This window comes from Poecile atricapillus, chromosome 10, assembly GCF_030490865.1.
Source record: "Poecile atricapillus isolate bPoeAtr1 chromosome 10, bPoeAtr1.hap1, whole genome shotgun sequence".
NCBI lineage: Eukaryota > Metazoa > Chordata > Aves > Passeriformes > Paridae > Poecile > Poecile atricapillus.
The window spans coordinates 12604014-12624257 of NC_081258.1; the positions used below are offsets into that span (position 1 = coordinate 12604014).

At 42.5% G+C, this 20244-nt stretch overlaps 1 protein-coding gene across 8 annotated transcripts in view; it reads right to left on the reverse strand.

Annotated features, from left to right (window-relative positions):
• Positions 1 to 19360, reverse strand: part of SLC12A4 (solute carrier family 12 member 4) — a 46336-nt gene extending 26976 nt beyond the window's left edge. The window contains exons 1-5 of one of the 8 annotated variants that reach the window (XM_058845559.1): positions 18348 to 18578; positions 17410 to 17470; positions 11303 to 11542; positions 8940 to 10300; positions 2665 to 2942 (exon numbers count right to left, since the gene is read on the reverse strand). In XM_058845559.1, the coding sequence (XP_058701542.1) occupies positions 2665 to 2836 (172 nt within the window). In that variant the 5' untranslated portion in view covers positions 2837 to 2942; positions 8940 to 10300; positions 11303 to 11542; positions 17410 to 17470; positions 18348 to 18578. Of the gene's footprint in view, positions 1 to 2664; positions 2943 to 7643; positions 10301 to 11302; positions 11543 to 17409; positions 17471 to 18347; positions 18579 to 19071 lie in introns of those variants that run through there. The other 7 variants (XM_058845560.1, XM_058845562.1, XM_058845561.1 and 4 more) reach the window with 7 other exon arrangements.
• Positions 19361 to 20244: the final 884 nt, after the last annotated feature.

A 20244-nucleotide genomic window follows, 5' to 3' on the forward strand; every position in this document is an offset into this window, starting at 1 on the left:
AAAAAAAAAAAAGCAACCCAAGGCCACTATAGTTTAAAACAACCTCTGAGGGGGAAAAAAAAATTAAATTGATTTCCATCTTCAGAAGAAGTTCTTGGACCTATGACTCCCATTACCCTCTGCTCAACAAACAAAAATTCTTTTCTTTTGCCTGTACCTCTTCACTCCCTGCTCTCTCAGCCAACACAAATGAGTGATTTCCAAGAGTATCTCCTTAAGAAAGGATTAATCCAAGGAATATATTTTTCTGTTTACAAAAGATGTAACCATTACAGAAATTAAAAATTAAAGAAAAAGACATTATTATCTCAAATGAAAATACTGCAAGTTTAAATATTGTACACTGAATACACCAAAAGCAAGACATTAGACAGCTGGATTTTTAGGTTCATCTTTTCAATGATTACAGTAATCAATTCAATAAGGCTACACTAAATTATTTTGATATAATTCACATTAAAATCTCTCTGCATTCTGAAATTTAAATCAACTCACAAAACGAACCCAACAGGCAAAGAGTGCTCCCCTACACACAGTGATCAGCAAAAACTGAAATGTTACAAAAGTAATTGTTATAAGCCAAAAAATTATGAGAACATTCAGTCCTACTCTTACTGAGGGGAAGGCATGCATGGAAAGCAGCACAATTTTCTGGAAATTGCTGACAGGTGCTTTGCACAAAACTGTTGGAAAAACAATATTCACAAAGAACAGAGAGATTTTTAAGCTTCTGTAAGTAAATATTTAGCTGACCAAAAATATATTAAAAGAGCAGCCTATTGTGTTTATGCGCCTACTGCCTTTCTCACAGCTCTGACAACTAACCCCAAAATGGAAATGAGCAGCTGCCCTGAACAAGGCAGCTCAGCTTATTTGCTGACCCCACCTACACATAAGAGAGGCTCACTTTGCTGTAATTGTAGAATTTTTTACATTACTAGAAAAACATCATTAAGCTTAACGACGCAGCATTGAAATCAAACAGTTATCTACTTTAGCAAAGGTTAAAATCTGCAAAAACTGCTTGCTTGCTGTATTTGTTATGCCTATACTGGAATACACCAGATCAATTTTGCTGCAGTGTGTGCTGCAGTCCCCCCATCCTGTTGTGGCTAAAGTACATTTACAATTTTTGCTGAGGAAATGGAGTTATCTGCCATATACCTTTTACTCACTAAATTGGACACAAATGATGGTGCAAATTATGACATCAACAGAAATACTGTCTGCTTGATTCTTCAAGACTCTGGTCTCTGCAGTATCTTCTCCATTACACTTACCAAACACATCAAGGTGATGAGCAACTTTGCTTTGTTTCCTCAAATCCTATAAGCTCTATATAGGAAACCCTATACACTGGCTCTGGTGACTGAATGTTTGAATTATCAGCCTGTTGTTTTGGGTCTTTTTTATCACTGAGTGATTTTTAAAGCAATTCTTTGCTGTCTTTCCTCCTTCCATCAGGAGGAATTCTTTTACTTGTAACACTTAGAGAAACTCTCAACTGTTTTATATACAAAATCCCACTCTTACCAAGAAAAATTCATACATTCAATCTCAGTTTTTTAAACAAGATAATTATTTTGCTCTTTTAAAAGAAAGGGCAAAAGAATTATCATCTTCTTTAAAAATTTTCCATGATTTTTCCTTGTTACTGCAATCCACATAACCTCTCCTTAGTTATGAAAGATTACTTCATAATATCTCCCTGAGCCTGACAAAGACCAGTGACTTAAGATGAATCTTCAACTTAATTGATGTTATTTTTTAGATACATCTTCAACACCGGTGAATTTTTCACAATTGGTCTGTTCAGAACACCTCTCTCTCTATAAAAAGCTTCCATCTTCTCTCTTATTCTCCATGTATATGTTCAAGCATCACTCAGACCCTGCCCATTAGACTTTCCTTCCAAATGTGACCCCTTGGCATGCTGGTTTTATACACTATCCTGCACACAGGAAGCCCAAACTGAATAGAAAATTCAGTAGAACTAATGACTGGAAATATAGTATTGATTTTGCAATTGCCAGGGCACATTTTCTTCTTGAGGGTTCAGAAGATAGAGAAGTACAAGTGGCTTTTTACCACATTCATGGCACTAGCTCCATTGTCCTGAAATAACATACATATGAATTCCTGCAGACAATGCAAAAATAAAAGTGAACTTTGCTGCTGATCTAATGAACTGCACCTTTAAAGTCCCTCTCAAATACCGTACACTTTCAACAGGAAGTGAAGGAGGGTTAATTATATGCAAGTTCTTTACAGTGACATCCTAGTTCCACACCACCAATAGGCAGAACTGGTGCTGCAGAGGTGTGTGCTAATTCAAGACTCCTACATTGCTAACTTAAATACAGCTAATTAAATGACAGACAAAAATCATCTCCACCACAGCTGCATGTTCACTGCAATCTCTTCTTTATAGACATGTTCTAAATCAAAGCATTCCTCTCACTTTCTCTCCTCTCATATTGTGTTTCCAATTCAGGAGTAAAACCTCCAGCAAATAACCATTTCCTCAACAACAATAACAACTGTACTTTGACAAAACAGACCAAGACTGCAGCACAGTACAGAAACCACACTGCAAGAAAAAAAAAATTGTCCAGTATATTCTCTCTGCCAATGAGCAACAGGAGCAGCTTCAAAGAGACTTACTTGCATGGGAAGAGCGTGTTATCTCCATCAGCTTTGGAAGGGAGCGGATGTGACCTCGGAAAGCTACTCTGGGGAATTCCTGCCCCAGCTTCACCCGAGGACGGTTTACATTCTGAAGCATGAAGTCTCCTGGGCAAGCACCATCCTGTGACATGCGCACAGATTTCCACATTCTTTGTTATCAAGTCTTTGGTCCTGGCCGGTAGCTATGTGGTGTTAGTTTTCATCATGCAAGATTGATTTGCAAGGAACATTTCTCAAAGAGGGAGCTAAATACTCTGCAACAGAGAATAATTTATTTGCCTTAGTCCCTAATTAATCTCAAATTTTTGAGGTATTCAAGCTGTATTCCAAGTAGGCTAATGTTTCCTCTTCACTTGTTTCATTGCTTCTCAGGCTTCATTATCTTTCAATAATTAAGGCATTTTGTTTCTGAATGCTACCAGTTCTCTCCCAAACCAGATAATTCTATTTGCAGCCACCACTTCAACTACACAGTTTATCTAAACATCTCCAGCATAGTCCCCTGAACATTCTATTCAGATATGGGCACAGGTCCAAAGAACAAGTTCCTCATCCTGTGGATCACCTGAGTTCCTTAAACATCAGAGATGATCCAGGGAACAAAACCAAAAACCCCCAAGTGTGCATGCTCCCACACATGCAAACACACAAGCTCAGGAAACAGAATAAAAGCAACAAATGGATGTCCAAACTTTTGCGTCACAGCCAAGAAAAAACACTGTGACTAAACTGTAGCAGATATTCTACTGTCTGTTTTTATTTTGTTCTTCAGCAAAGGTTAAAAAAAAATAATAAATAAATAAATTTTAAAAGGATTAAGAACACAGAGGACACTATTCATGTTACTGCATTCCTTCTGGAAGAGTATTATGCTGGACAGTCTCACTGCTTGAGTATTCTGAATACAAGTCTTTTGTGCAAGCCATTGTGTTTTCTCAAGTAACTGAGGGATGCAAACCAAAATTTAGAGAGAATTACAAACAAAAGATATATATGAAAGTAACTAAAAGACAGATTAGTGAGGATAAATGAAAGCTGAACAATTAGGCACAATAAAAGACCGGGAAGCTTCATAATGATAAGGTCTACTCTGTCAGACTAAAATAATCACTGAGAAGGTGGCAAGAGCAGCTGCATGACTTGACCTGTCAAGGTTTTATTTTTCTCTACTACCGGTTTCTAAACTCCTTTATGAAAAACAACCACTCCCCTGCTTAACCACATTCAGGTAGAGAAGCAGAAAGTAGAACACCTTAAAAAACTACAGATGTTTTCATCAGGACATGACTAACCTAGAGACGCTCACCTACTTCTTATGGAAACTTTATCTCCCTGGCAAGTTAAGATGTGCTGAAGGCACAGATGGACAGAGCCTGACCAGCTTTAGTCTGGCCCACACAGGTAACAAATGCACAGAGCAATGCCAATTAAGCTACAGCAAGGTTAAAACATTAAAGAAAAATGAAATTCTGAAGAGGGCTGAACTTTGATAAGAAACTTCTTCCACTTTGCTTCTACAGGCACATAATATCCGAGCTAATGGCAGCTGGCAGAGGCATGCACACCCTGCTCACAGCATCTCAGGAGGAACACAGCCTCCACCATGCTCTGGAGGCAGGAAAGTGGACAAAGCTCCAGCCACTGCTGTGGCCTGTGAGGATGGCATGCAGGGCTGCCAGAATCCTCCTGCCTGAAGTACCAAGTCTTAAGTAAAGGACGAAATTCCTTCAAATCATTTCAGTGCAAATCAGAGTTCAAGTCAAAGTTGGAAGTGAAATGCTCAGCTTGACCAAGAAACACATTAATTTATTATCCCTTTATAACTAACAAACAGTAGGTATTTCTTAGAAAACCAGCTCAAAGGACAGCCCAACACTCCTCTCCTCGATGTAATTTAATTTCTGGAGCAGAGTAAGAGTTAGTATCTCACTTGTAATTGTACTATGCATGTACAGACACCTTTGTGTCCACCACAGTAACAAACACTGTGATGAAATAGCCTGTCCAGCAGCTAACACCACATTTTGCTGTTATTCAGAAACTATTTCACAAGTATTACTGGCCACAAGATCTGTGATAGTTAAGGGCACAAACTGAGCCGTTTTCATGCACAGGGAACACTACTTGATCTGACTTTTTTTTTTAATTGCAACAAAAAAATATACATACTTATATTATTTCAGCTACCAGTAACACTGGAATCGAATAGAAATCAGAGCTCATCCCCAAGCAGTTGCCGTGGGTTTCCCTTAATATGAGCAATCTAAACAGCAGGTTCTTATAGCAAACTAATCACACAGGCTTACTTCTCACTCAGATGGCTCAATTAGCTGACCCCTGGAGTGCCTCTCCTGTGCATGCACCCTGACATGCTGCAAATTACCTCTAAAGAGAGCCTACCCTAATTAAAACCCTCATTTACAGATGTTCTAAGGTAGGCAAAATTTACCCCACTTTGGAAAGCAAGTTAGTTCTGTTCTGATTTATTTGTGCTTTCTCAGATTTTCATGTGTCAGTATGTTCTGCAAATTTCTACACAAGTGGTAATTATGACACAATTTACTTTGATTTTTGACCACAAAATCAAAATAGGTTTGTTACACTTAACAGTTCTCACAGGACCTAGAAGCAAATGAATATGCCCAAGGTAGGCAATCTACAGGGAAAAAAAAGAAATGGAGAAACAGAAATTATTGCATAATCAGGTCCTATTAGTCAGATTATTTTGAGGGCATTTGTTCACAGCCTTATGAATAAAGTTTTAATATAAAAAGCTGACCATGTCCATTTTTATCACACTTTGGGGGTTTGGTTTGTTTTTAACAGCTCTTGAGACACCGTTTCCCAGATGTCAGCAAGGATACTGCTCATACTGTTCCTCCCAAAGGCTGTGTGATGCTCAGAGTGTTCTGCTCATCACTCACAGGCCGTCAAGACCTGCAGGTCTGAGTATCACTCAGAAACAGAAAATCCTCAACAATCTTCCTGGACTTTGCCAGCAGACCAAGAACCCTGGTATCTCCACATTTCAGCAGCCAAGCACCCAAGAGTACTGCTGAAGTAAATCAAGATACTGTCATTTTAGGAAAACCTAAGAAACATGAAGACAACAATTTGATTTCAAATACATTCCAAGTCTGCTTCTATTCATGTGGTTCCTCACATGTGGCTGGACTAAACAAAACTCCTATTCATTCTCAGAACTGAGAATGTTATGGAACATTTTTCTTGGTTCATTCATGAGACTATACCAAATAATTCAATGCACAATTATGCTTTTGCAGATATCACTACCTTTACGTTTCATTAACAGAAATCAGACATTGCTTCTTTTCTTAAATTACTCACTTTCAACAATTAGGCCAAAATTCTAATCCAACATCAGCAGCAGTCCAAAACAAAGATAACTTTAAGCAATAATTAAAAAAAGCATATTAGAAATACTTGTTTCTCCATGGACAACACACAACTAGCCAGAAACACAAAGAATTTCTAAAATGAAAATTCTGGTTATAAACTCATTTATGGCAGCAGAACAAGCAGCTAACATCATGGGACCTGATAACAAGGAATACTTATTTTCTCTTCAGCTACAAAGCAGTCAGTGTTACCTAAAGCACTTTTTTCATTAAAAAAAAACAGAAAGTCATGATTTAACTTTCATATTTTTCAAAACTGAAAACCATAATTTCTTTATTTTGCAGTAGGAAAAAGACAAAAGTAGCAAAGTGACATTCCAAGCTGAGAAAAAAACATTTCTCAAAATGTTTTGAAAACTCGACTAAGTTCTTGTTTTGAGGCTGGGCTGGTTTAGGTATTGGGGAGGGTTTAATAGGATTATTGTATTTACACCAGAAATAGGAGAAACAGGAAATAACCAGCATTACATCTAGTTAGATAAAACTCATTCACACTACAAACTAGGCACTGCTAAGGAAATAACAAATGGAAATCTGTTAATGCCAGTTCACACAAGACCTTGGGCTACCAGGTCTTTTTCACTGAAGGTGGCAGAAAGCACAAGCTGTAAAATCCCAGCTGACCCAGTATTTTATGAAAATAAAGGCCAAAGTCAAACTAGATAAGAACCCACGCGACAATAAAGCTTATGAGAAGAAATCAGAGCAAAATGAAAGGACAGATCTTTCCCTGGATAGCTTTGAGATCCTCTGTACTTGAAACACAGGCTCAAATGACCAATTTCACTGGCAACACTGAACACTCACATGCCTGCTCCAGACACACGTTTCCATCAGAAACTGCAGCTTAAACACCAAACTACTGACATTCATGCTCATTTTAATAGTATATGCTGATCATTCACTATTATAACATTATTATGCTATGTAATAACATTATGTACTTCACTCTTAATTAACACTGTCAAAATAGTTTTGAGTTTACTGAATTCTACCTAACTAGTAAAGCTGTGATTCTTAACACATTAGGCACTATATACTGCAGTACACATTTATCATCAGCAACAGTTATGGTACCTACAAAAGTGACTCAAACAAAGCATAATTGTGTCCAAAAAAAATAAAACAAAAAGCTGTATTATTGATAATACAGTCATTCCTCTGAACCAGTTCAGGGTTCAAAAGATGGCACTTTCTTGTGCTCTGCTTGAAAGATACAGACAAAACTTTCCCAGACAACACCCTATGCAACAGATAGGCTGGAGCAGAGGACAAAATTAAGTATGCATTTAAGCACAGATCTTGGATTTATCCCTAATAAACACGTGCAAAGACTTCTACTGTACTCTGCAAAACTAGATTAGAGAACAGCTTTACCCATCAAGTTGTCTGACCGTACACAACTTGAAGGATTTAACAATTTAATAATCCTGTGTTTCAGAAAGCACTATGATTTTATTTTTCAGTTAAGATACACTGATGGTTTCAGAACACTACAACTCTTTGTAGGTGCTAGTATCAACATGAAGTACTTACCCTTTAGCAATAGCTCTTTGACATTTTCAGTAACTTGGTTTACCATTATTCTTCTTCCAGCTCTTAGCACATACTTTAGTAAATGTTTCCTCTGAAGTCCTGAGAACTGGACAACTTTAGTAATATTGTATTTCCAAAAGAACTTTTTCTACCTGCTGTGACAAAGTGCTGGCTGCAATGTTGAATTGGACCAGTCTCTCCCAGGAAGCAAAAGTTCCTTACAGAAAGCTAAGCCAACAGTGATATAACCCTGGCATTATAACCCTTGCAACACCGAGAAAATACACAAATATCAGGATCTTACAGAAAATGCAACTTGTCAAATCCAAGCCCAGCCACATTTAAGAGGCACTGCACACTTACTCAGAAAAGCGTGCCACAAATCTGCCGCTTGCTGAGTGTGGAATCAGACAGGGTTTTAAACCTGCTAATGCCAGTGCAGCCCTGTGACATTAGCCCTGCAGGCATTTCAGCTTTCAAGTGAAAACAGTGATCTGTTTCTTTCCATCTTCAATACATTAGAATATGATGACCCATTATCGGATGAACCACATGCAAGATCACAAAAAAAACCTAGCAATAGCAGGATGAAATGGGAGGTTTATGTAAGATACACAAGAAATACTAATTTAATGATTCTAAGCACTTCATAATTACCAGAGCCCCCACCATTCTGCCCATTCACAAGAGGTCCTCTGGATACCAGCACACACCTCACTAAAGCCTACCTACACGATGAGGTAGGTGCAGTCACCAGGAATACCTGTGTAATTAAAGATGCCAAGTCACTTTTGAGAAATTGGATTTAGGAACTCACATCACTTGGGAGCTTTCATAATATAACCTGTCACTGCCAGATTAAAAAAAAAAAATCGCTATAAAAACAACCTTTATTACCCTGTAATCCACTTCAGAGGTTCTTTCATGTGGAACAACTCCAAAACCATTTCTCACAATTCTCCTCCTCGAAACTCCTTCACAGGCATGAGGGCACCTCGGATACAGCACACCTTCTATCAAAATATAGGGAGCAGCATTCTGGTATTTTTCCTGCCTCAGGAAAAGCCTCTTGTCTTGCTATAAAATATTCTCACTTTCTCTGAAAGTCATACATCTATGAGACCAGTATGCAGATTCCATACAATATTCAATTCAAATACACCTTTCTTTCTCATACCAAATACACAAAATTCTTTTCAGCCCTACACATGTTCAACTGACCGTGGCTTCACAGTACAAAAGAGAGAACAACCAAAAAAAAAGTCCAAAAAACACACACCACAATTTTGGACATACCTGTTCCCTCCTCCAGCTCAACACAGGCCAAAGAAACAACTGTACAGGGACAAACTTTGGAGTGAGAGAAAGCAGATGGGAACAGTGACCACTAAAAGCCAGTATTGCCACCAGCTCAGAAAACTTCCTACAGGGAACAAGTGGAAAGAAGTAAGATAAGAGCCAGGATGCTAAATATGCTCCACACATGCAGAAAATAACAGAAGAAAGGAGATTTAATTACTTTGAACATTTCAATGTATGTACATTCAGTGCATTGCAAAATACACAATGTACCTTTACAGACTTCTATCTACTATCCATTCCTGGAAGACAGCAGAAAGACATTGGTTACCACTTACAAGCTGATTGTGAAACCCTGAATGCCATTATTTTTCAGTCAGTTAACTCAAACAGAAAGTGCTGAACATCAGATATTTCTTACATTTGAGAAGTACTGTGTTCCATGTCAAAACAAAGTTCGTGACAGATTTTTTTTTAAGCTAAGGAAAAAGGAAAGCGGGAGTGTGTTTTAAGGAGGAGGGGAAATAAAAAAATTATGCCTGTGTACAGTCCAAGGCTGAAATCCAAGGATGAACTTTCAGTGTGAAGTGCTACAAACAGCCAAAACTCACTCTAACTCTGGTCATAATACTTACAGAAAGTACAAGTCAGCATGAGACTTCTCCAAGCAAAGGGAGTCACTCACACATTTTAGAGGGTGGAGAGAGCTCTGACATTGCACATGATAAACAGCAAACCACCATTCTTCTAAAACCCAAATATTTTGACACACATTTACAAAGAGCCCACAAGTCTCCCCAAACAGCACAACACATTTCACACAGTGCAACACAGCACAGACCAAGACAATGTCATATACCTGGAGAAGCCACAGTGGCTTTTCCCATCATTTTACAGAAAGTTCATCTGTTTGTAAGAGCATCAGAGCAAGGGGAGTATAACACCTCACCTTGAGCTTAGAGAAACTCTTCAAGGAGAGAGCAGCAACATTAGATCACTTTTCTGCTTCACCAGTCAGGAATTAGGCAGCTGGAGCACAATCTAAGTCAGAAAATACTTCAAGATGTATAATGGTGAGTTTGTTCCTGTTAAATATATGCTTCTACCAAAAAGTCTACAATACAGTGTCTTAAAAGGGCAAAAGCAAAATACTGCAATCAAGCAATTCTCTCTGTGTTGCTTGAATTACAGCTTTAAAGCTCCTTGCAGGTGTGCTAAAAGGCATCTCAGCACAAGGCAGATAATCATCCCACCGGTTACACAGAATTGGGATTTACCAAACCTGGCTCAACTATACCTGCTTTCATGATCAGCTACCATGTCGCAGAAATTAACCCCTGACATTGTCACCACATTTCCTGGAACACAGAAACACAGCAAGAGTGAGTGGTTTCTGTTGGCCTAGACAAAGAAGTCAAGGTAAAAGTTCCATGTAGGAGCTGAAGCAAAGGGTGGCTTGTGATGCTCTCAAAACTGCTGTGCCTCAGCACAGGGTGCAGAACACAAAAAGGAATCAAGGGAAAGGAAGGGATGCTACTGAAGGGATGGGAGATGGTCAAGTGGTATTACTGCCAAACACTTAACACTGTGAAATCATAAACTGGACAGTTAAAACCTTAGCAGAACAAAGGCAAAAATATACAGCAGTAGGTTCTAAAATCAGACAATTAACAAACTTCTACCTTTGTGTCAGCTCTGGACACAAATACATAGTACAGCAAGTAGTGAAAAAAAGTAAGATCAATTACACTATTTAGAAGAGGATCAGCAAGACAAAGCTCCTGAATGCAAAGGTAGAAGGCAGAGGAGAAACAGTAATGTGCTGTCCTCTTTCAGAGACAGTAGCAGCTATGCCACGCTCCTGAATTACTCCTGGTCCTGACTTAGAGCTGACCTCCTACAGCGAAATCCAGAGGTGGACTTTGCACACAGTAACTAAGCTCAGGGCTACTCAGCTTGCAAGCAGAGATGGGGTCATAAAAGTAAGTAGCATTGCCATAGATAATTTTATGGAAAACAATTATACTCCAGGGCATACAAACTGTTTTACTGCAACAATCAGCAATTTAAAGTATGTAAGAGCAAGTCTCAACAAGTTTGCCCTCCTTAACTTAGCAAATGAGCAGCTTCTAACAGCACACCATAAAAATCCTTTTTTCCCTTTGACATGGAAGTGAAAGTCAGAAGGTTGCATGGTCTGCTTCATGATAAGAGGGTAAACACGGTGACTGAATGATCTTCTAAATCCCTCAGATAAACAGAAGAAGAAATTGCTGGCTACTGGTAGGAGATGAAACTGAAGGTTGGTAATTAGACTGCAGGGGAAAAAAACCCATGTAGTTTTGTTGAGGCATAATTACCTTGAACCTATCCATAGCACAGCGTGCCTCTGCCCTACGCACAGCTCTGCGTCATCGCTCCTCTGCCAGGATGTGGTTATACAATCCCTGCCACAGATCCCTGCAAGCCAGCCTCCAACAGCAGCTCACAGCTCTGATTCTCATTTTCAAAGTAATCGATGGATTGCATCCTCATGATGGTACAGACCATGTGCCAATCAATGAGAGAGCTGGGCTTCTAGGACAATGCAGGTCACTTGGCTGGAGAGAAAGAAGCAAATTAAGCTTTCTGCATTCAAGAGGATAGACCTGTGGCCAAAAATCCAGGAGACACTAGGCAAACACAAACTGTGAATACCTTTGGAAATGCTGGCACACCATGCCTTACAGAAAAGAGCCCCCTGGCTTCCTGGAGCATCACTGTGACCATCAATACAGAGGTGGGATGATGACCACCCCTTCACCACCACCATCACCCCAGTACCAGCCACATCCTCCCTCACCCCTTGCCCAGCCCTGCCTGGCACTGGCTTCTCATCTTCTGCTCAGCAAAATGCCATTTCATTTACATTTCCAACAAGTCTAAAGCTGCCCCCAGTCAGCCAAGCATAACTGCCAAGTTATCAAACTTCCCCATTCATCCATAAGCTAATTGAGTAAAAGCTTTTTGGGGGCAATTAGCACTTTATTCTGCATGTCAAACTCCATCTCTCTGTCCTACAGAGCACAAAGAAGATCAAAAGAATCATCTTTTGAAAGAAAAAACTCCACCAGGTACTTCAACAGCAACAAAAATTTGAAAACATGTATTCCCAGAACTGTTCTGACCTGTGCCTCTGCTGCTCACACATGATTTAAGACTGCTGGAAAGAAAACAGAATTTTTTATTCCAAGGCATACCTAGAACCCGCCACAAAATCTAAAGCCCTACTAAAAGCCAGTTAGGAAAAAAATGCTACTCCAGGAACTTCTTTTTACCAGTCAGAAGTGACAGTTTGAAACTTGTGAAACAGTGTTTAAAATAAAACTATAGGGGACAAATAGGCAGCAATCAGGCTACAAAATAACCTCCAGACACTCACACACACACACACACATATATATATATATATATATATATATGCAGTTACAGTATACAAAATGTTGTCATATTCAAATTCCAGAGATGTTTACCCTGCATGCATGGTAAGGGCTGTATTTTTTGTAGACCTTTAAATTTAAAGACAGATATATTAACTGTCTCATATTTGAGTCTGTGAAAAGACTAATGGTTTTTGTGTGTATATTTTGTTATTTTGCTTGCTTAAAACAAAGATATTGTTTGCTTGGCAATGGCTACAGCAACCACTGTGAAAGATGCTCAGTCCTCTATGCATGACAAAATCCAAGTATGCTGAAAGAAATCATCCAAAGCAGCTCAAGTGAAAGAACAAGAACAGTACTACTCATTGCTAAGGGATCACTTGGCAGCATTTGAACAGTTGCCTATTGAAAACTAATAATTAAGAAAGAGGTTTTACTAAATCAAACAAACAAACAAACAAAAAAACCCTGAAATGTTATTATCTGAGAATAAAAATCAGCTTAGTACAACTAAAAGATGCAAAACTTCTTATTCAGAGGTTACTGAAGACAAAGGAAACACCCCTAAAATGTAATTCAAATAGGCTCTCACCATGTCTTCAAATGGTTCCTTTTATTTCCTCTCTAATTCAGGCCACAGAACAAGGTATTTAAGGAGCAACCTTGAACCAACAAGTTGAGGACACGGACTCTTTGATCAAAGAAATCTTGCTCCACATATTGGTGCTAATAGCAATTTTTCCGTAATTTAAAGCAGTCTGCACATTATTTGCTGCATCACAATCAAAAACATGTAAATCCTTAACTTGGTCTTGGAAGGGTGAACTCACCAATTACAGCTTCCCTCTCCCTGTGGCACTGGGTATCCCCCATCCTGTCAGATGCACTTCAAGACAAGGCAGTGATCATTAACTCTGATCACTCTCAAGGTGGCTGTTCCAACCTCAGCCAACAGCTTTTACTGTGTTTGGCTACATTTCCTGGTCAATGAGACTGCAAACTACCTTAGTCTTCATTCTGCACAGAACTTTAGAGCAAAAGCCAAAATTAAGCTCTACATTGAAAAGCACACAAAAAGTTATGCTTTAATTTTGTTGCAGCAGGGAAAAGAAAGCAGATGTCACTATCTTCTTTGAGGAAGTGAAACACTGAAGGAATTTGTAAGGGGAAATTGAATTACACACACAGATCAATTTTATACATGAGAGATTTAATACAAATACAAGACACCCAAAAATGTACTTAAAATTCTTTAGAAAAGTTCAGAGATTGTAGAGAAGATATAACTTCAGCATTATTAAAATATTTCCAAATTTAGCTTCAACTCAAGTTTGAAATGGCCACTTAGCAAGCAAAGGCAGAGAGAATTGGGTAGAAAATCCATTTCTTTTCATGTACAACTGCTTAGCAGGTGTTCTCCAAAACACAAAAAATCTGCAGCTGCAAGAGACCAACAGAGGTTGTATGGGGTTTTTTAACAGCCTTCTTTTAGGTTTTTGCAACATGCAGACCCACGCACACACGGGTACAGGAGCTGCTTTCACATCACTTAGACATATCACAAAGATTCTTCCCAGAGCTTTCTCAAATAACTGAAATACCAGAGAACCCACAAAAAGGCCCATGTTTTCCTATATTTAGCTAACTCTCCTGTTCACCAGCAGCTGGCACCACGATCCCCTTGGTACTGGACAGCTGCAGCCTCTGCAGCTCGGTCCTGAACACTGCACAAATTAGAAGTATGAAACATGCTTAGCAAAAGTAGCAGTTTATACAGCAACAAGAACTTTTTTGTTTTCCTAGACAAGCATTATAACAAATTAAACCTTACTACACTACAAGCTGATAAAAGGAACTACAGGTATTGACCATGGGCTCCAGGAAAAGGAGCTCCTCAGAAAAATTCCTTTGATTACAGGGTATAAAGAATGTATATACCACCTCCTTCACCCACCCAGCTATTATAAACAGCTAATTATGTCACAAAACACTTTTCCACTCTCATTTTTCACATGCCAAACTCTTATCTTTCCTTATCTGAAGCAAGAGTCCACTTCTCTAAGTACCTGCATTGCTGAGAAAAGCATTCTGGAATTTAGCACTGCAATCAATGCTGTGATAATTACTGATTGCTCAAACAGAAAGGAAAAAAAAATAAAATGAAAGACAAGGAAAAAAGCGCAAGCAACAAAAAAACTCCCAGGACTTCTTAAGTATGACCCTGCTGCTAAGACCCCTTTCAGGACCTGCACTGAAAACTGTAACTATTGCTGTGGATCCCACAAGTACCCTTTCAGAAAATAAATCACTATTGACATATTTAGCACTGACAGGACACCTTTAATATCTCCAAATTTACACATCATACTTTTCAGAGAGGGGAAACCAGTTGCTAGCAGAACAGAAAAAAAATACCCTCCCTCATCAAAATGCAACTACATTGAAGAAGATGCAGTCTCCATCCCATTTTCAGTAAAGAAATAGTTAACAAATCACCAGAAAAGACAGTTCACTGACATCAGTATTGCTATTCTCAGGTTACTTTTCTCTGAAACAATTCAGAGGTTTTGCCTCAACTCCACCCCAGGCTGCCTCCTCTATGGCTTCTTTCTGCAGCTTTTAGGCAACACAAAAAACGCTGAAGACACCTGTGCTACAAAAGTTATGCAAAAATATTCCACTGTTACCACCATAACAGTTCCATTTAGCCACATTGCTGCCAGCAGAACTTCTTAAGATAACTTAAATGCTATTTGGACATGTTTCTGCCGCCCTATTTAGCCCTGGTGTCTAATTTATTACATGACAAATTTTATCTTATCTCTGGACTTTGCCAAAACACCTACATGTAAGAATTAAGTACCTTGAAGAAGGATTTTTGAATGATTTATGTGTCCCCATTAAAAGTATCTTCAGACACATTTCATGTGAGCTTAGTTTGAGGTCTTGCAAAAGACTGAAAATCTTTACTTGTAAGTTACCACACATTAAAGCAATGAACCAGGAAGTGTGAAGTAAAAGCACACTATTTTCCAAAACAGCTCCCTGTAAATGAGCAGCACAATCTGCTGCTGCACAAGAGCACTGAACACACTGACACAGAATGTAAGCTTGAGGTAAAGGACTCAAGTCTAGTCAGAGAACTCAGGGGTTGGAGGAAGCCATGTGATAACTGGAACATAAGCAGAGCAATTCCTTGGCAAAAACCAAGGGTGGCAGCTGACCAAAGCTAGTTAGTGACACCAAGCTGATTAGTGTCTCATTTCCACACAAAAGTCAAGGGAAGATAAATAACTTCCCACAGGACACATGACATTGCCACACTTTGGTTAACTGGGTGCACAATGACTGTGGAGCTGAGATTCCTATTAAAGCAAAGTGTATTTGGTTTTTTAAACACTATTCAGACCCCACTGTCTCTCTTTTTGCCCTGTGTACCTAACCTAATATGCTGGCTTTATTTCAAAGACAGAGGGGATGCCAAATTCACATTTCTCATCCCTGACGATCCATAAAGAAGGGCTCAAGTGTTTATCATAGGATCACAGGATAATTCTTTGTACTTCTTTTACTAAATGAAAGATGTCAAAGTCTATTACAAGCAGTGGCAGTCAGTGGAACCTACTTAGAAATAAAAGGCTGATTTTATTCATAAGCAAGCACTGAAACTATCTGACAAGGCTAAATTATTGCACACTGAATAATGTCTTCTTATGGAAATGGTTGACAAGAAATTCTGTTGCAGAACGGTTTCACATCTGTAGAGTTTAGATGACGCCCTATCACTTGATATCCTAAAAAAAGCAAAATTCAGGAAAACAAAAAAACTTCAAAAACAAAGATATGACAAATAAAGGCAGCAGCAAAAACATCAAACCAAAAAAAGAATCCATCAGAATCATAAGCAACAGCCTCAGTTATTGTGCAAGGAGTACTGGACAGCACAGCCACCACTCTGCAGAGTGTTAGAGAGCAGCTATAAACAGCTGCAGTGCCATGACCACTCTCTGGAAGGGCCATGTCCTTACTGAGTCACCTCAACAGACCCAATCAAACTGAGCAACCCAAACAAGTCTTGCAATCAGGTTCTGAACAGCAAGATGACAAAATAAAACCTTCCCATCAGAAGCTTGACTGGAAGAACTGCGGCCAGTTTCTCGCACTGCCTGTGGTGCAGCCACTTGATGGCACAGAAAGGCCGGACCATGGGCACTGCTCCGCGTGCATCCATGAACCAGCACCAACTGTGTGCACTTCCAAAAGGCCACAACCTAAAACCTGAACTCTGCACTCAAGTCAAACAGTTTATCTTATCTCAAATCAGGGGCATCACCAACACCAACAGATCCCTCCATGAACCCCGTAATCAGCTGCCACAGAAGGCTCTGCAGGGTCACCCTCTTGCCTCCAGGCTGCAGGTTCCAGCCAGCGCTAAACAGCTCTGAGAGACTCTGCCTTCAACAGGAGCTTCCACCTCCGCTGTGTCACACCACCAACACCCCCTGTGAGAGAGGCCAGGGTAACAGCACAGGATGTAGAAACCAGCACCAAAACCGAAAGGAATAACACGAGATTGAGTTCAGGTTCCCCTCTAAAGAGCTACAAACCCAGGAAACGTAGGAAAAGATCGAAGAGGCTACTGGGGAAGAGCACACTTGTCAGTACAGGTAGGCAAGACACATATCTTTATACACACACCCCAAGGATATGAAACAATACTTAATTACTGTGAAAGTAAATTAAAAAATGGAAGCCACTTTAGAGTTCAAACAGAACAGAACTAGCTACCATATATTAGTAGAGAAATTACTAGATATTTATCAGCTTTAAAATAGAGAAACTCAGCTAACTTCCAGCAGCATGGCTGTGCACTGCAGTTGGGGCAGCAGCTTGCCAGTGACTGAGGGACTGTGACATGAGTTGAGCGGGTATCCTGAAGTGTGTTGGCTGCACACATCCTACGGCAGCCTTATACCCAAGTAAGTGCTGGTTTGAGTTGACTTTCTTTATCCACCATGGCAGCAGCTTCCACAAGCCACACTTACCAACCCATGGCCAAAGCTAGCTACTGGAAAAAGCATTCCACGAGGTGTCCACCTCAACCTGCTGAGATGGGTAAAAAATACCTGTTAGTTTAATACACACGAGGAGTAAGTAGCCTGAGAGTAAAACAGTCCTATTTTACAAAATAAATTAAAGGGCCTGCACAGCCTTTAGGGCTAGTGCCTCAAATCATCTGTGGTAATAGACAGCTTGGGAAAAGCACCTCCCTTTCATCATCCTAAAACACCCACACTAGGCATGGAAAGAACGGGCACTAGGGCTATGTAAGCTACTAGGTAATTGGAATCTAAAATTTTCTTGAAAATTATACAAAGAAAGAAAGAAAGAAACTCCCAATGCACACACATTTGAGATTGAAATGCATATTCTCAGAGAAATTAGCAAGTTAACATGGCAGGAACTGAACTTTGCTCTTATGACAGCTGAGTATCACTCAACAAAATAACCCTGTTGCCTTCCTTAAGCACAGGCCCGAGCAGTGCAGGCTCGCTTCAGGGATTACTGTACATTCAACAACATTTGCAGTCTGAAAAGTTTGACTGCACGGGCAAGGAAGAACAGGCCAGGTGTTTACTTCTTTTTCTTTTGTTGCCTAGAGTCACGCATGATTCACAGAGGGCAAGTCAGATTTACCAGATGAGCCCATGGGAAGATCCTCTTCCTAAAGGTTACAGAAGGCTAAACATAACCAAGGCAGAAAAAAAAAAAAAGAACAGATTGCACAAAGAGCTAAAACAACCTTGTACCAGAACTACACTACTGCCCAAATCTAACTGTCCTTCACATTCCCACTAGAAACTCGCTGTATTTAAAGTGATTTATATCTAAAAGTCACAGCAAAATACCAAGATAGGCTGAGCACCAATATCAGCTGCCTAAAGAATGTACATCTCACCACCCAAAATCCCCTCCTACTTACGTGATCTTCTTCTGTAATTGGAATAAATTAACCCTTAAGAAAAAGCAGCTCTGCCTGGCAGGAGCAGTTGTGAGAGCCACACAGGCACAAAGCACTTGTTGTAGTATTCAAGGGCCCGGCTTGGGGGAGAGAGACCTTGCTGAGCAGCCGCAATATATTTTTTAAGATGATATAAACAAGTAAAGCAGGCACCGTTAAATTCGGCTAATTTAACTGACTTCTCTATCACCCGTTTATTTTGGCAGTGGAGCACTGAAAACATCTGAGCCTATCTCCACGTACCCTTATCACCACGGCGGCTTGTGGAAGCCCCGATAAGAGCTATACCCCGGGCCAGCCCCGCTCCCCGCTGCACCCCGGGCTATCACCGAGCGGCCAGGGGGGCGGAGGGAACCCCGGGCTGGCTCCTGTGCGCTCCGGGGAACCCCGCGTCCAGGGCATCCCCGGCGCGGCCCGGCGGGCTGACAGCGGCGGCAGCGCCGCCCCGCCTGCCCGGGCTCCCGCGTCCCGGCCGTGGCAACAGCGGAGCCGCCGCCCGCCCGCCCGCCCGGCGCACCGGGGGGCTCCTCCCCCGGGCGCGGCGCCCCGAGCAGCCCGGCAGCCGCCGCCGGCGCCCCCGCCTTTGTCTGTGCCGCAGCCGGCGGCAGCGGGGCGGGGAGCCGGGCTCTCCCGAGCCCCCGGAGCGTGGGCACCGCCGCCCCCCGCCCCGGCCGTGCCCGCTCACCGTCGGAGCTGACGGTGTCGTAGGAGTCGCCGGGGGCGGGCGCCGCGGCCGGCTCCCGGTAGTCCACCCAGCTGAGCCCTTCTACGCTGTCGTACTCGGCGCGGGGCTTGTCCTCCACCGGCACCACGGTGAAGTGCGGCATGGCTGGCGGGGCGGAGAGGGCTCCCCGCGGCACCGCGGCGAGGCAGGCGGGACGCGGCGCGGAGCCGGCGGCGCATTCCTGCCCCGTGCGGTCACTTCCTCTCAGGAAACCGCGCTCCTCAACTCCACCCATTCCAGTGCGAGCGCCGGGGCGGTGCGGATCCCGCCGCCCCCGGGGCCGCCGGGCGAGCAGCGGGGGCGGGGGTCGCTCCGCCGGGCGGCCGCGCTCAGCGGCGGGGGCGCGGAGGAGGGGCCGGAGGCGGCGAGGCCAGCGAGGGGAAGGGGGAGCCTTCCTCCCGCATTCATCGTGACAGGAGCCGGGCCCGGGGGCGGTGGGAGCGGGGCGGGGCGGGGCGGGCGCCCTCCGCCCTCCCTTGCGGGCGCTGCCGGGCCGCCTCGGGGAGGAAATTTCCCCTCCGCCGCGCTCCGGGCTCCCTCCCCCGCCGCCGCCATTTGCTAGGCAGGAGCGATGCGCGGAGGGCGGCGGCGGGGATGGGGAGTGAGCCCGGGGATGGGGATGGGTGGTCCCGGGGTGGTGCGGGCAAGCGTCAGCAAGTGAGCCGCGGGCAGGGGACCCGAGAGCCCCGCCGGGCCGGGCAGCGACAGTACGAGATAGGGATGTCACGGCTCCCGGCAGCCGGGTCCGGCCCGGCGTGGAACAGGCGGAGGGCACAGCCGAGAGCAGGGTGTGAGCAGCGTGCCGCCACCGGGCGATGTGCAGCTGTCCCCAAGTCCTGTGCCTGCGGTGGCCTCGCCGTGCTTTCTCTTGTGCTCGCTCTCGGCTCCGGCAGCACGAAACCCTCGGCAGGGATGTGACAAGCGGAGGGGGGAACGGGGAGCATGGCAGTACTGAAAGCGTGGGGACAGCTCGGGGGTTTGCATGCGGGCCCGAGGGTGTCCGTGGCTGTAGGCAAAGCAGCCGGTTGCTAAGGCAGCAAACGGATGGACCGTGGCCCTGCCGCTCGCACAGGGGCTGCGGAGCCGGGGGACACCTTTGTTCGGTCCCACTCTGGAGGCAGAGCCGTGACATCC